The sequence below is a fragment of the Oncorhynchus masou genome, unplaced genomic scaffold (assembly GCF_036934945.1).
Source record: "Oncorhynchus masou masou isolate Uvic2021 unplaced genomic scaffold, UVic_Omas_1.1 unplaced_scaffold_834, whole genome shotgun sequence".
Lineage (NCBI taxonomy): Eukaryota > Metazoa > Chordata > Actinopteri > Salmoniformes > Salmonidae > Oncorhynchus > Oncorhynchus masou.
In genome coordinates this window covers 13,327-29,365 of record NW_027014802.1, presented here as the reverse complement: position 1 = coordinate 29,365, position 16,039 = coordinate 13,327, and the positions used below count along the sequence as shown (strand labels likewise).

At 44.9% G+C, this 16,039-nt stretch overlaps 1 protein-coding gene across 1 annotated transcript; it reads right to left on the bottom strand.

Moving 5' to 3' along the window:
• Nucleotides 1–15,025: 15,025 nt before the first annotated feature.
• On the bottom strand, nucleotides 15,026–15,502 carry LOC135537745 (octapeptide-repeat protein T2-like). Its single transcript, XM_064963766.1, has one exon. The coding sequence runs from the start codon at nucleotides 15,500–15,502 to the stop codon at nucleotides 15,026–15,028; it is 477 nt and encodes a 158-aa protein (XP_064819838.1).
• Between the last annotated feature and the right edge of the window lie 537 nt (nucleotides 15,503–16,039).

Below are 16,039 nucleotides of genomic sequence, written 5' to 3'. Positions count from 1 at the left end.
GACGTTGGGTCTCAACGGAACGTTTTCTGGGGGGGAGCTTAATCTAGCTCCCGGTTTGACCCGGGGACATCCTGCAAGACGTTTTTAGGATGTTCTTAGGACATTGTGTCATGGTCCCCTGGAGGTTTTGTCTAGTTCATGGTTTTACCCAGATACATCTAGCAAGACGTTTTTAGGATGTTCTTAGGACGTTGTGTCATGGTCCCCTGGAGGTTTTGTCTAGTTCATGGTTTTACCCAGATACATCTAGCAAGACGTTTTTAGGATGTTCTTAGGACGTTGTGTCATGGTCCCCTGGAGGTTTTGTCTAGTTCATGGTTTGTCTCGGGGATGTTCCTGAGGACGTTTTTAGGACGTTCTTAGGACGTTGTGTCATGGTCCCCTGGAGGTTTTGCCTAGTTCATGGTTTGACCCAGGGACATCTAGCAAGACGTTTTTAGGATGTTCTTAGGACGTTGTGTCATGGTCCCCTGGAGGTTTTGTCTAGTTCCTGGTTTGTCTCAGGGATGTTCCTGATGACGTTTTTAGGACTATCTTAGGACGTTGTGTCATGATCCCCTGAAGCTTCCCTGATTATAAGTAAAATCTTGAAATGGTTTTTCGGGTTTTATGGTAAGTAGTACGCTGTTTGGCTAAAGTAGCATTAACATCTTTAACCAATGACAATATGATTACATTTGACATGATTACTCGGTACTGCCTTTTCAATATGATCCCACCTGGTATTTGAACTCACAACCTCCGGATTTGAAGTATGCTGTGAGCTGTACCACAAAGTCTGTAGAGTTTCAGAAGTCCTCTAAACATTAATTTAACAATAATGCATCTCTGCACTTAACGAAAGAGTGCCATCTGCACTGGTATTTTAGTCATCAGTTATTCTAATTATGCTCTCATTAACTTCATTTACTTATTTCAGCAGTTTGAGGTTCAGTTCTTAGAATAGCTGTCTAATGTTGGCAAGGCAGATTATTCTATGATAAACATAATCGTTTTTTCTTGAGTGCATTTTTTTTTGACAGAGCTGAGATTTACTTTGATGTGCAAATAGCAGCAAGATTGCCGTGAACCAAGAGGTTGTGAGTTGACATCCCAGGTGAGGACATGTTAAGTAATAATTACCGATTGCCGTGAACCAAGAGGTTGTGAGTTGACATCCCAGGTGAGGACATGTTAAGTAATAATTACCGATTGCCGTGAACCAAGAGGTTGTGAGTTGACATCCCAGGTGAGGACATGTTAAGTAATAATTACCGATTGCCGTGAACCAAGAGGTTGTGAGTTGACATCCCAGGTGAGGACATGTTAAGTAATAATTACCGATTGCCGTGAACCAAGAGGTTGTGAGTTGACATCCCAGGTGAGGACATGTTAAGTAATATTTACCGATTGCCGTGAACCAAGAGGTTGTGAGTTGACATCCCAGGTGAGGACATGTTAAGTAATAATTACCGATTGCCGTGAACCAAGAGGTTGTGAGTTGACATCCCAGGTGAGGACATGTTAAGTAATAATTACTGATTGCCGTGAACCAAGAGGTTGTGAGTTGACATGAGTTTCATGTTTATTTAAGGCCATCAGGTGATGTCCATCGAGACAAACCGGGAACTAGACAAAAATCTCCAGGGGTCCATGAGACATCTGAAAAATATCATTGGGAACATCCTCAGGATAAACCAGGAACTACACAAAACCTCCAGGAGACAACACCCTGAAAATGTCCTCGGAGACATCCTCAGGACAAACCAGGAACTACACAAAACCTCCAGGAGACAACACCCTGAAAATGTCCTCGGAGACATCCTCAGGACAAACCAGGAACTACACAAAACCTCCAGGAGACAACACCCTGAGAATGTCCTCGGAGACATCCTCAGGACAAACCAGGAACTACACAAAACCTCCAGGAGACAACATCCTGAAAATGTCCTCGGAGACATCCTCAGGACAAACCAGGAACTACACAAAACCTCCAGGAGACAACACCCTGAGAATGTCCTCGGAGACATCCTCAGGACAAACCAGGAACTACACAAAACCTCCAGGAGACAACATCCTGAAAATGTCCTCGGAGACATCCTCAGGACAAACCAGGAACTACACAAAAACTCCAGGAGACCAGGACACAACTTTAGGTGACCATTTCCATCTGGACATTTGACCTGCAGGATGGAAACGTTGTTTGTTATTTATTTGACAGGGAATAATATAAACATAAACAATATGTTCCTGGCCCTGCACCCCACTAAAGCATGTGTGTTAGATCTAGCTTGACTACAGGGTTATAGTTGACACCAGATCAACTCTATAGCAGGGAACCTTTGATCCAGAGGCAAACTAACAATTCGTGATTCTCTTTCATCCATTTAACAATAACACTATCCAATCCACTAACTATACACTCTCTGCGTTGGGGATGAAACATGGAGGATAGGGATGTGTCCCAAAATGGCACCTTGGCTGTCATAGTTTCCTCCCCTCATGAAACACTAACTATACACTCTCTGCGTTGGGGATGAAACATGGAGGATAGGGATGTGTCCCAAAATGGCACCTTGGCTGTCATAGTTTCCTCCCCTCATGAAACACTAACTATACACTCTCTGCGTTGGGGATGAAACATGGAGGATAGGGATGTGTTCCAAAATTGCACCTTGGCTGTCATAGTTTCCTCCCCCCATGAAACACTAACTATACACTCTCTGCGTTGGGGATGAAACATGGAGGATAGGGATGTGTTCCAAAATGGCACCTTGGCTGTCATAGTTTCCTCCCCTCATGAAACACTAACTATACACTCTCTGCGTTGGGGATGAAACATGGAGGATAGGGATGTGTTCCAAAATGGCACCTTGGCTGTCATAGTTTCCTCCCCTCATGAAACAGTAACTATACACTCTCTGCGTTGGGGATGAAACATGGAGGATAGGGATGTGTCCCAAAATGGCACCTTGGCTGTCATAGTTTCCTCCCCCCATGAAACACTAACTATACACTCTCTGCGTTGGGGATGAAACATGGAGGATAGGGATGTGTCCCAAAATGGCACCTTGGCTGTCATAGTTTCCTCCCCCATGAAACACTAACTATACACTCTCTGCGTTGGAGATGAAACATGGAGGATAGGGATGTGTCCCAAAATGGCACCTTGGCTGTCATAGTTTCCTCCCCCATGAAACACTAACTATACACTCTCTGCGTTGGGGATGAAACATGGAGGATAGGGATGTGTCCCAAAATGGCACCTTGGCTGTCATAGTTTCCTCCCCTCATGAAACAGTAACTATACACTCTCTGCGTTGGGGATGAAACATGGAGGATAGGGATGTGTCCCAAAATGGCACCTTGGCTGTCATAGTTTCCTCCCCTCATGAAACACTAACTATACACTCTCTGCGTTGGGGATGAAACACGGAGGATAGGGATGTGTCCCAAAATGGCACCTTGGCTGTCATAGTTTCCTCCCCTCATGAAACACTAACTATACACTCTCTGCGTTGGGGATGAAACATGGAGGATAGGGATGTGTCCCAAAATGGCACCTTGGCTGTCATAGTTTCCTCCCCTCATGAAACACTAACTATACACTCTCTGCGTTGGAGATGAAACATGGAGGATAGGGATGTGTCCCAAAATGGCACCTTGGCTGTCATAGTTTCCTCCCCCATGAAACACTAACTATACACTCTCTGCGTTGGGGATGAAACATGGAGGATAGGGATGTGTCCCAAAATGGCACCTTGGCTGTCATAGTTTCCTCCCCTCATGAAACACTAACTATACACTCTCTGCATTGGGGATGAAACATGGAGGATAGGGATGTGTCCCAAAATGGCACCTTGGCTGTCATAGTTTCCTCCCCCCATGAAACACTAACTATACACTCTCTGCATTGGGGATGAAACATGGAGGATAGGGATGTGTCCCAAAATGGCACCTTGGCTGTCATAGTTTCCTCCCCCCATGAAACACTAACTATACACTCTCTGCGTTGGGGATGAAACACGGAGGATAGGGATGTGTCCCAAAATGGCACCTTGGCTGTCATAGTTTCCTCCCCTCATGAAACACTAACTATACACTCTCTGCGTTGGGGATGAAACATGGAGGATAGGGATGTGTTCCAAAATGGCACCTTGGCTGTCATAGTTTCCTCCCCTCATGAAAGTGTGTGTTTCACGTTATGTCTTGTGCTTTGTCTCTCTCTTTCTCAGGAATCTTTTCCTATCGGAGGTAAATCAACAAAAAAAAAATTTGTGAAAAAAAGACAATGAAGAAATATCTAATTGAATTTGTTCCCTTCATAGAAGGAACGGCGTGGGATCTGGTCTAAAGCAGTGCACTACAGAGGGAACAGGGTGCTATTTGGTAGAATAGTAGGAGTGCATCTGAAGAGACAGCATTCTTACGACACCCTCCCGAGGGGAGATAGAGGGCCCTGAGGTAAAAGCTTAGCTGCTCCGATATGGATGGTATAATTAATGTTCGTTTAACTCAGCGAGGCGTCATTACCTTTGTACTGGAACAAATTGAAATTATGCTACAGAAGAAGGCCTTGTCTTGCCTTACAATACGTTCAAACACAGGGGGGAAAAGATAGATAGGACGCCTGGCCGCTTTTCTGACAGCTAATTCACCTGATGATGAAGCATTTTTCTCTGCCAAGCGCGCATGTGTGTCACCTTTAAAACGTTCCTCCATTTCTGAGGTAATGGACTTGTGAACGAGCGCTGTGCAGCAAAGCGCTGACCGACCGTCAGAGCTCGATTTGGGGCTAAACGCAACGTAGCGAGGCAGAAAATGAGCATCGTCTCTCGCTTGCTGCTGCTTGGCCGTGATAGGACCATGATAGGGCGGGCGGGTCGCGGGCGAGGTTTGAGCCTAGCGCTGGTCGTGGACACACACCAACCCGGCTTAATGAGCCACAGCGGGGATCCGTTTAGCCTCCGTGTGCTAACGTGGTAATGTGTCCCTGGCCGCGCTACATTAGACAGGGAATGAATTGACCCACCTTCAGAAGTTCTGTAGGAAAAGACAGTGTTCACTACGTTAACCAAGTGTCAGCCCAGCTTTCGTGCGTTCTTCTGCTGTTGTTTTTTGACTGTTTGATTTAATCCCCCTGATAATCGCTGACATTCCAATGGGATGCGTGAAGTCATGTTATTTACAATTGACAGTATTCATTCAACAACAACAAAAAGATATAAAATGCAAATGAATGAAAGATGTGTCTGCATAGTAGAGATAGAGGACCTCACAGTCAAATGCCGACCATATTACCTCCCAAGAGAATTCAGTTAAAGTCACAGCCGTGAATATTCCCACTCAAGCCGCTACTACGACGGCCCTCAACGAACTTCACATATCCTGAGGCCGTATTTATTGCAGCTGAGGATTTTAATGTAGCAAATTTGAGGAAAACGCTACCGAAGTTCTACCAACACATTGACTTTAGTACTTGCACTGCTAAAACACTCGGCCACTGCTACTCCAACTTCCGGGATGCCTACAAGACCCTCCCTCACCCTCCCTTCGGCAAATCTGACCGCGACTCCATTTTGCTCCTCCCTTCCTATAGGCAGAAACTCAAACAAGAAGTACCCGTGCAAGGACAATTCAAAGCTGGTTTGACCAATCGGAATCCACGCTTCAAGATTGTTTTGATCACGCGGACTGGGATATGTTCCGGGTAGCCTCAGAGAATGAGATTGACGAATACACTGATACGGGGACTGAGTTTATTAAGAAGTGTATAGGGGATGTTGTACCCAATGTGACTATTAAAACCTACCCTAACCTGAAACCGTGGATAGATGGCAGCATTCCCAAATGACACCCTATGTCTTCTATTTTTTAATGAACCTTTATTTAACTTGGCGAGTCAGTTAAGAACAAATTCTTATTTATAATGTTAGCCTAGGAACAGTGGGTTAACTGCCTTTTCAGGGGCAAAATGGCAAATATATACCTTGTCAGCTCAGGGATTCAATCTAGCAACCTTTCGGTTACTGGTCCAAAGCTCTAACCACTAGGCGGTCTGCCACCCTATATAATGCACCTCATTTGATCAGGGTCCATAGGGCTCTATTAAAAAGGAGTGCACTATTCAGTCCATTCGGAAAGTATTCAGACCCCTTTACTTGTTCCACATTTTGTTACATTACAGCATTATTCTAAAAATGGATTCAATTGTTTTTCTCCTCATCAATCTACACACAATACCCCATAATGACATCACAATACCCCATAATGACATCACAATACCCCATAATGACATCACAATACCCCATAATGACAAAGCAAAAACAGGATTTTAGAATTTAAAAAAAATGTATTAAATATAAATAACGGAAATATAACATTTGCATAAGTATTCAGACCCTTTACTCAGGACTTTGTTGAAGCACCTTGGGCAGCGATTACAGCCTTGAGTCTTCTTGGGTATGATGCTACAAGCTTGGCTCGCCTGTATTTGGGGAGTTTCTCCCAATCTTCTCTGCAGATCCTCTCAAGCTCTGTCAGGTTGGATGGGAAGCGTCCAATTCCCAACTATATAGGGACTAGGGCTCTGGTCTAAAGTAGTGTACTATATAGGGAATAGGGCTCTGGTCGAAAGTAGTGCACTATATAGGGACTAGGGCTCTGGTCTAAAGTAGTCTACTATATAGGGACTAGGGCTCTGGTCTAAAGTAGTGTACTATATAGGGAATAGGGCTCTGGTCTAAAGTAATGTACTATACAGGGAATAGGGCTCTGGTCTAAAGTAGTGCACTATATAGGGAATAGGGCTCTGGTCTAAAGTAGTGCAATATATAGGGAATAGTCTGTGGTCTAAAGTAGTGCACTTTATAAGGAATAGGACTAAAGTAGTGCACTATATATAGGGAATAGGGCTCTGGTCTAAAGTAGTGCACAATATAGGGAATAGGGCTCTGGTCTAAAGTAGTGCACTATATAGGGAATAGGGCTCTGGTCTAAAGTAGTGCACTATATAGGGAATAGGGCTCTGGTCTAAAGTAGTGCACTATATAGGGAATAGGGCTCTGGTCTAAAGTAGTGCACTATATAGGGAATAGGACTCTGGTCTAAAGTAGTGTACTATATAGGGAATAGGGCTCTGGTTTAAAGTAGTGCATTATATAGGGAATAGGGCCCTGGTCTAATGTAGTGCACTATATAGGGAATAGGGCCCTGGTCTAATGTAGTGGACTATATAGGGAATAGGGCTCTGGTTTAAAGTAGTGTACTATGTAGGGAATAGGGCTCTGGTCTAAAGTAGTGCATTATATAGGGAATAGGGCCCTGGTCTAATGTAGTGCACTATATAGGGAATAGGGCCCTGGTCTAATGTAGTGCACTATATAGGGAATAGGGCCCTGGTCTAATGTAGTGCACTATATAGGGAATAGGGCCTTGGTCTAATGTAGTGCACTATACAGGGAATAGGGCCCTGGTCTAATGTAGTGCACTATACAGGGAATAGGGCTTTGGTCTAATGTAGTGCACTATACAGGGAATAGGGACCTGGTCTAATGTAGTGCACTATACAGGGAATAGGGCCCTGGTCTAATGTAGTGTACTATATGGGGAATAGGGCTCAGGTCTAAAGTAGTGTACTATATAGGGAATAGGGCTCAGGTCTAAAGTAGTGTACTATATAGGGAATAGGGCTCTGGTCTAAAGTAGTGGACTATATAGGGAATAGGGCTCTGGTCTAAAGTAGTGCACTATATAGGGAATAGGGCTCAGGTCTAAAGTAGTGTACTATATAGGGAATAGGGCTCTGGTCTAAAGTAGTGTACTATATAGGGAATAGGGCTCTGGTCTAAAGTAGTGTACTATATAGGGAATAGGGCTCTGGTCTAAAGTAATGCACTATATAGGGAATAGGGCTCTAGTCTAAAGTAGTGCACTATATAGGGAATAGGGCTCTGGTCTAAAGTAGTGTACTATATAGGGAATAGGGCTCTGGTCTAAAGTAGTGTACTATATAGGGAATAGGGCTCTGGTTTAAAGTAGTGCATTATATAGGGAATAGGGCCCTGGTCTAATGTAGTGCACTATATAGGGAATAGGGCCCTGGTCTAATGTAGTGGACTATATATGGAATAGGGCTCTGGTTTAAAGTAGTGTACTATGTAGGGAATAGGGCTCTGGTCTAAAGTAGTGCATTATGTAGGGAATAGGGCCCTGGTCTAATGTAGTGCACTATATAGGGAATAGGGCCCTGGTCTAATGTAGTGCACTATATAGGGAATAGGGCCCTGGTCTAATGTAGTGCACTATACAGGGAATAGGGCTTTGGTCTAATGTAGTGCACTATACAGGGAATAGGGACCTGGTCTAATGTAGTGCACTATACAGGGAATAGGGCCCTGGTCTAATGTAGTGTACTATATGGGGAATAGGGCTCAGGTCTAAAGTAGTGTACTATATAGGGAATAGGGCTCAGGTCTAAAGTAGTGTACTATATAGGGAATAGGGCTCTGGTCTAAAGTAGTGGACTATATAGGGAATAGGGCTCTGGTCTAAAGTAGTGTACTATATAGGGAATAGGGCTCTGGTCTAAAGTAGTGCACTATATAGGGAATAGGGCTCAGGTCTAAAGTAGTGTACTATATAGGGAATAGGGCTCTGGTCTAAAGTAGTGGACTATATAGGGAATAGGGCTCTGGTCTAAAGTAGTGCACTATATAGGGAATAGGGCTCAGGTCTAAAGTAGTGTACTATATAGGGAATAGGGCTCTGGTCTAAAGTAGTGTACTATATAGGGAATAGGGCTCTGGTCTAAAGTAGTGTACTATATAGGGAATAGGGCTCTGGTCTAAAGTAGTGCACTATATAGGGAATAGGGCTCTAGTCTAAAGTAGTGCACTATATAGGGAATAGGGCTCTGGTCTAAAGTAGTGCACTATATAGGGAATAGGGCTCAGGTCTAAAGTAGTGTACTATATAGGGAATAGGGCTCTGGTCTAAAGTAGTGGACTATATAGGGAATAGGGCTCTGGTCTAAAGTAGTGCACTATATAGGGAATAGGGCTCAGGTCTAAAGTAGTGTACTATATAGGGAATAGGGCTCTGGTCTAAAGTAGTGTACTATATAGGGAATAGGGCTCTGGTCTAAAGTAGTGTACTATATAGGGAATAGGGCTCTGGTCTAAAGTAGTGCACTATATAGGGAATAGGGCTCTAGTCTAAAGTAGTGCACTATATAGGGAATAGGGCTCTGGTCTAAAGTAGTGCACTATATAGGGAATAGGGTTCTGGTCTAAAGTAGTGCACTATATAGGGAATAGGGCTCTGGTCTAAAGTAGTGCACTATATAGGGAATAGGGCTCTGGTCTAAAGTAGTGCACTATATAGGGAATAGGGCTCTGGTCTAAAGTAGTGCACTATATAGGGAATAGGGCTCAGGTCTAAAGTAGTGTACTATATAGGGAATAGGGCTCTGGTCTAAAGTAGTGTACTATATAGGGAATAGGGCTCTGGTCTAAAGTAGTGCACTATATAGGGAATAGGGCTCTGGTCTAAAGTAGTGCACTATATAGGGAATAGGGCTCTGGTCTAAAGTAGTGCACTATATAGGGAATAGGGCTCTGGTCAAAAGTAGTGCACTATATAGGGAATAGGGCTCTGGTCTAAAGTAGTGCACTATATAGGGAATAGGGCTCTGGTCTAAAGTAGTGCACTATATAGGGAATAGGGCTCTGGTCTAAAGTAGTGAACTATATAGGGAATAGGGCTCAGGTCTAAAGTAGTGCACTATATAGGGAATAGGGCTCTGGTCTAAAGTAGTGCACTAAATAGGGAATAGGGCTCTGGTCTAAAGTAGTGTACTATATAGGGAATAGGGTTCTGGTCTAAAGTAGTGCACTATATAGGGAATAGGGCTCTGGTCTAAAGTAGTGCACTATATAGGGAATAGGGCTCTGGTCTAAAGTAGTGCACTATATAGGAATAGGGCTCTGGTCTAAAGTAGTGCACTATATAGGGAATAGGGCTCTGGTCTAAAGTAGTGCACTATATAGGGAATAGGGCTCTGGTCTAAAGTAGTGCACTATATAGGGAATAGGGCTCTGGTCTAAAGTAGTGCACTATATAGGGAATAGGGCTCTGGTCTAAAGTAGTGCACTATATAGGGAATAGGGCTCTGGTCTAAAGTAGTGCACTATATAGGGAATAGGGCTCTGGTCTAAAGTAGTGCTCTATATAGGGAATAGGGCTCTGGTCTAAAGTAGTGCACTATATAGGGAATAGGGTGTCATCTGGGACACATACATCCTTTGACACGTCTTTAATTTTGGGACAAAAAGATATCCCAGCTATGAGAGCATTTGTTATCTGTCAAGCAGAAAACTTGACAAGATGCAATCATCCCCCCCGCCAAAAAAAAATGTTTCAAAGGGTACAGGGGAACAACACACAAAGAGGAAGTGACACGGAGATACGAACGCTTCGGAGACCAGAAAACAGAACAAGATGAATAGGGAAATGTCTGTTTGATTTTCTGCCATTATCTAGTGGCAAATAAATGGAAACCAAGCGAGGCTGTAATTTTCCCTCTGTGTGTGTGAGACCTGTTATTACGTTGACTATTTACGTGACATGGAGCTATTTGGGGTTTTTTTTTGCTCTGAAAAAGGCAATTTAGATGGAAAATCAGAGCGCATCTTGGACAGCATCTTAACCCTACTTATGCTGGAGTCAATTAATTGTTTTAAATGATTTCACTTAATCCTTTATTCAATTCAGTTTGATTCCATTAACGACGGAGTAAATGTTCCCCGAGTGGCGCTGCGGTCCATGGCACTGAATCTTAGGGGTGTCACTACAGACCCTGGTTCGATTCCAGACAGTATCACAACCAGCCGTGATTGGGATTCCCATGGCACGACGCGCCACTGGCTCAGTGTCGTTAGGGTTTGACCGGAGTTTGGCTGTCATTGTAAATAAGAATTCGTTTTTTACTGACTTGCCTGGTTAAATAGAAAAATATTAATGTGTTGAGGTGCAAACTGCCTGAATGTGTTGGTACAATCGCTTACCACACCCCAAGTCGACACAAATACTGACCTGCCCGTGTGTAAAGGACGTCACGCTACCTGCTTAGCAACTATCACTTTTCCTCTTGACACGAACCCAGGACCTCTGCCCCTCAAAACACACACCCACGACCACCCTCCCGAAGCATCTTACCAGTCACTGCTGTCATGCATAGGTGTAATAGGTGGCAGGGAAGTCAGGCGCAGGAGAGTCAAACTGAGTGTAAAATGGAGTCTTTTAATAAAGTTCCAAGAGTATGCTCCATAACAATAAATGTACAAACAAACCAAACATGGGGGACCCGACGCGCACCTATACAACAATCACACTACACTGACAATAAAACAATCTCTGACAAAGACATGAGGGGAAACAGAGGGTTAAATACACAACAGGTAATGAATGGGATTGAAAACAGGTGTGTGGGAAGACAAGACAAAACCAATGGAAAATGAAAAAAGGATCAATGATGGCTAGAAGACCGGTGACGTCGAACGCCGAGCACCGCCCGAACGAGGAGAGGCAACGACTTCGGCAGAAGTCGTGACAGCTGCACTGAAATGCTAACTCACGTGGGGACACATCAGGCTAAGTGAGTTCCAGAGATCTCCATCTGAATATAGAAAGTCCCTCCACACAGGCATACACACCTGTAAAGCATTGAGGGACTGCAAGACAAGTATCTCTCTTGACCCTTTGTGGATCCACACTCCTCAACCATCCTCTGTATCACCCTGTAATGATACAACCATCCTCTGTATCACCCTGTAATGATACAACCATCCTCTGTATCACCCTGTAATGATACAACCATCCTCTGTATCACTCTGTAATGATACAACCATCCTCTGTATCACCCTGGAAATATACAACCATCCTCTGTATCACCCTGTAATGATACAACCATCCTCTGTATCACCCTGTATTGATACAACCATCCTCTGTATCACCCTGGAAATATACAACCATCCTCTGTATCACCCTGTAATGATACAACCATCCTCTGTATCACCCTGGAAATATACAACCATCCTCTGTATCACCCTGTAATGATACAACCATCCTCTGTATCATCCTGTAATGATACAACCATCCTCTGTATCACCCTGTATTGATACAACCATGCAGTGTATCACCCTGTAATGATACAACCATCCTCCTTATCACCCTGTAATGATACAACCATCCTCTGTAATGATACAACCATCCTCTGTATCACCCTGTAATGATACAACCATCCTCTGTAATGATACAACCATCCTCTGTATCACCCTGTAATGATACAACCATCCTCTGTATCACCCTGTAATGATACAACCATCCTCTGTATCACCCTGTAACGACACAACCGTCCTCTGTATCACCCTGTAATGATACAACCATCCTCTGTATCACCCTGTAATGATACAACCATTCTCTGTATCACCCTGTAATGATACAACCATCCTCTGTAATGATACAACCATCCTCTGTATCACCCTGTAATGATACAGCCAATGCTCTGTATCACCCTGTAATGATACAACCATCCTCTGTATCAACCTGTAATGATACAACCATCCTCTGTAATGATACAACCATCCTCTGTATCACCCAGTAATGATACAACAATCCTCTGTATCAACCTGTAATGACACAACCATCCTCTTTATCACCCTGTAATGATACAACCATCCTCTGTATCATCCAGTAATGACACAACCATCCTCTGTAATGACACAACCATCCTCTGTATCACCCAGTAATGATACAACCATCCTCTGTATCACCCTGTAATGATACAACCATCCTCTGTATCACCCTGTAACGACACAACCGTCCTCTGTATCACCCTGTAATGATACAACCATCCTCTGTATCACCCTGTAATGATACAACCATTCTCTGTATCACCCTGTAATGATACAACCATCCTCTGTAATGATACAACCATCCTCTGTATCACCCTGTAATGATACAGCCAATGCTCTGTATCACCCTGTAATGATACAACCATCCTCTGTATCAACCTGTAATGATACAACCATCCTCTGTAATGATACAACCATCCTCTGTATCACCCAGTAATGATACAACAATCCTCTGTATCAACCTGTAATGACACAACCATCCTCTTTATCACCCTGTAATGATACAACCATCCTCTGTATCATCCTGTAATGACACAACCATCCTCTGTAATGACACAACCATCCTCTGTATCACCCTGTAACGACACAACCATCCTCTGTAATGATACAACCATCCTCTGTATCACCCTGTAACGACACAACCATCCTCTGTAATGATACAGCCAATTCTCTGTATCACCCTGTAATGACACAACCATCCTCTGTATCACTCTGTAATGATACAACCATCCTCTGTATCACCCTGTAATGATACAACCATACTCTGTAATGATACAACCATCCTCTGTATCACCCTGTAATGACACAACCATCCTCTGTAATGATACAACCATCCTCTGTATCAACCTGTAATGATACAACCATACTCTGTAATGATACAACCATCCTCTGTATCACCCTGTAATGACACAACCATCCTCTGTAATGATACAACCATCCTCTATATCACCCTGTAATGACACAACCATCCTCTGTATCATCCTGTAATGACACAACCATCCTCTGTAATGATACAACCATCCTCTGTATCACCCTGTAATGACACAACCATCCTCTGTAATGATACAACCATCCTCTATATCACCCTGTAACGACACAACCATCTTCTATATCATCCTGTAATGACACAACCATCCAATGAGTCGACATGAACACAAACAGACTTTTACCCAGATGAACTCGTTCACTCACTGTACACCAGTTGTTCTGATAGAAGGAGCAGAACGAGGTGTTACTAATTTACAATTCTTACAACTTGTTTCATTATGTGTCCATGTGTTCAATCAGGCAGGGTGGCCTGTGTTTTATTTATGTGCTAAGTAGCCCAGCGGGGAGTTCCAGACTGGGCCAGGTGGCTCCCTCTAGCTCGGTGACCTGGAGGTTAGGCTATTTCCATATCTGTGTCCCAAATGGCAGCATGTTTCCTTCATAGGACACTACATTTGATCAGGCTGGTAGTGCTCTATATTGGGGGGAACACGCTCCATTTCTGTTTGAGGTTTTAACTCCACCAAAAAGGTCCGTGAATTGCTTCAGTTGTTCCGTCAAACGGCTGCTTGGTTCTGTTCTGTATTAGTGGCCACTTTTGTCTAACAGTATGATCGTGTTTGCGTCCCAAATAGAAACCTATTCCTCATAGGGCTCTGGATAAAACGAGTGCACTATGTAGGGAATAGGGGGCCATTTGGGACAAACACTATGACTGTGTCTCGCTGGTCTGAGACATTTTTTTAATGATTTTTGTTTGTTTGTTATGTTGTTGTTGATGTTGTTGTCCTTTGTTGTTCATTACAAAGCCACTTTCAGGCCCTTATTCACCATATGCTGACAGCATGTTTCATAACTCCAAGTGTCGGACTGTAAGAGGCCTCTCAAGGCTCTCCCTGCCGGCTCGCCCCCTTCTCTCCACTCACCCTCCACATCCAGCCTCAGGTCATGTGGACCACGTGGAGCCCAGCTTCCCAGCTTCCTAGTCTCCCAGCTTCCTAGTCTCCCAGCTTTCTAGTCTCCCAGCTTCATAGTCTCCCAGCTTCCTAGTCTCCCAGCTTCCTAGTCTCCCAGCTTCCTAGTCTCCCAGCTTCATAGTCTCCCAGCTTTCTAGTCTCCCAGCTTCCTAGTCTCCCAGCTTCATAGTCTCCCAGCTTCCTAGTCTCCCAGCTTCATAGTCTCCCAGCTTCATAGTCTCCCAGCTTCATAGTCACCCAGCTTCATAGTCTCCCAGCTTTCTAGTCTCCCAGCTTCATAGTCTCCCAGCTTCATAGTCTCCCAGCTTTCTAGTCTCCCAGCTTTCTAGTCTCCCAGCTTCATAGTCTCCCAGCTTCATAGTCTCCCAGCTTTCTAGTCTCCCAGCTTCATAGTCTCCCAGCTTCATAGTCTCCCAGCTTTCTAGTCTCCCAGCTTTCTAGTCTCCCAGCTTCATAGTCTCCCAGCTTTCTAGTCTCCCAGCCTCCTAGTCTCCCAGCCTCCTTGTCTCGTAGCCTCTTTGTCTCGTAGCCTCTTTGTCTCGTAGCCTCTTTGTCTCGTGGCCTCTTTGTCTCCCAGTCTCCTTGTCTCCCAGTCTCCTTGTCTCCCAGGCTCCTTGTCTCCCAGGCTCCTTGTCTCCCAGTCTCCTTGTCTCCCAGGCTCCTTGTCTCCCAGTCTCCTTGCCTCCCAGTCTCCTTGCCTCCCAGTCTCCTTGCCTCCCAGTCTCCTTGTCTCCCAGTCTCCTTGTCTCCCAGGCTCCTTGTCTCCCAGTCTCCTTGTCTCCCAGGCTCCTTGTCTCCCAGGCTCCTTGTCTCCCAGTCTCCTTGTCTCCCAGCCTCCTTGTCTCCCAGCCTCCTTGCCTTCATTCTTCCCAGACTGCCAGCCTCTCAGCCTCCTAGCCTCCTTGCTTCCCAGACTCCCAGCCTCCTAACTTCCCAGCCTCCTAACTTCCCAGCCTCCCAGCTTCCCAGTTTCCCAGACTCCTAACTTCCCAGCTTCCCAGTCTCCCAGCCCCCCAGCCTCCCAGACTCCCAGACTCCCAGTCTCCCAGCTTCCCAGTCTCCCAGCCTCCCAGCCTCCCAGACTCCCAGACTCCCAGACTCCCAGCCTCCTAACTTCCCAGCCTCCTAACTTCCCAGCCTCCTAACTTCCCAGCCTCCCAGCTTCCCAGTTTCCCAGACTCCTAACTTCCCAGCCTCCTAAATTCCCAGTCTCCCAGCCTCCCAGCTTCCCAGCCTCCCAGTCTCCCAGCCTCCCAGCCTCCCAGACTCCCAGACTCCCAGCCTCCTAAATTCCCAGCCTCCCAGCCTCCTTTTCTGCTGCTCAGCCGCCAGCCACGTTTTCTTTTTCCCGTTGTGCATAACTCTCTCTCTCTCTGCCACCTACGATCTACAGCCGTCAGC

Excerpts from the sequence above, each read along its gene's own strand:
- LOC135537745 (XM_064963766.1), bottom strand. The coding sequence starts at position 15,502 with ATGAAGGCAAGGAGGCTGGGAGACAAGGAGGCTGGGAGACAAGGAGAC.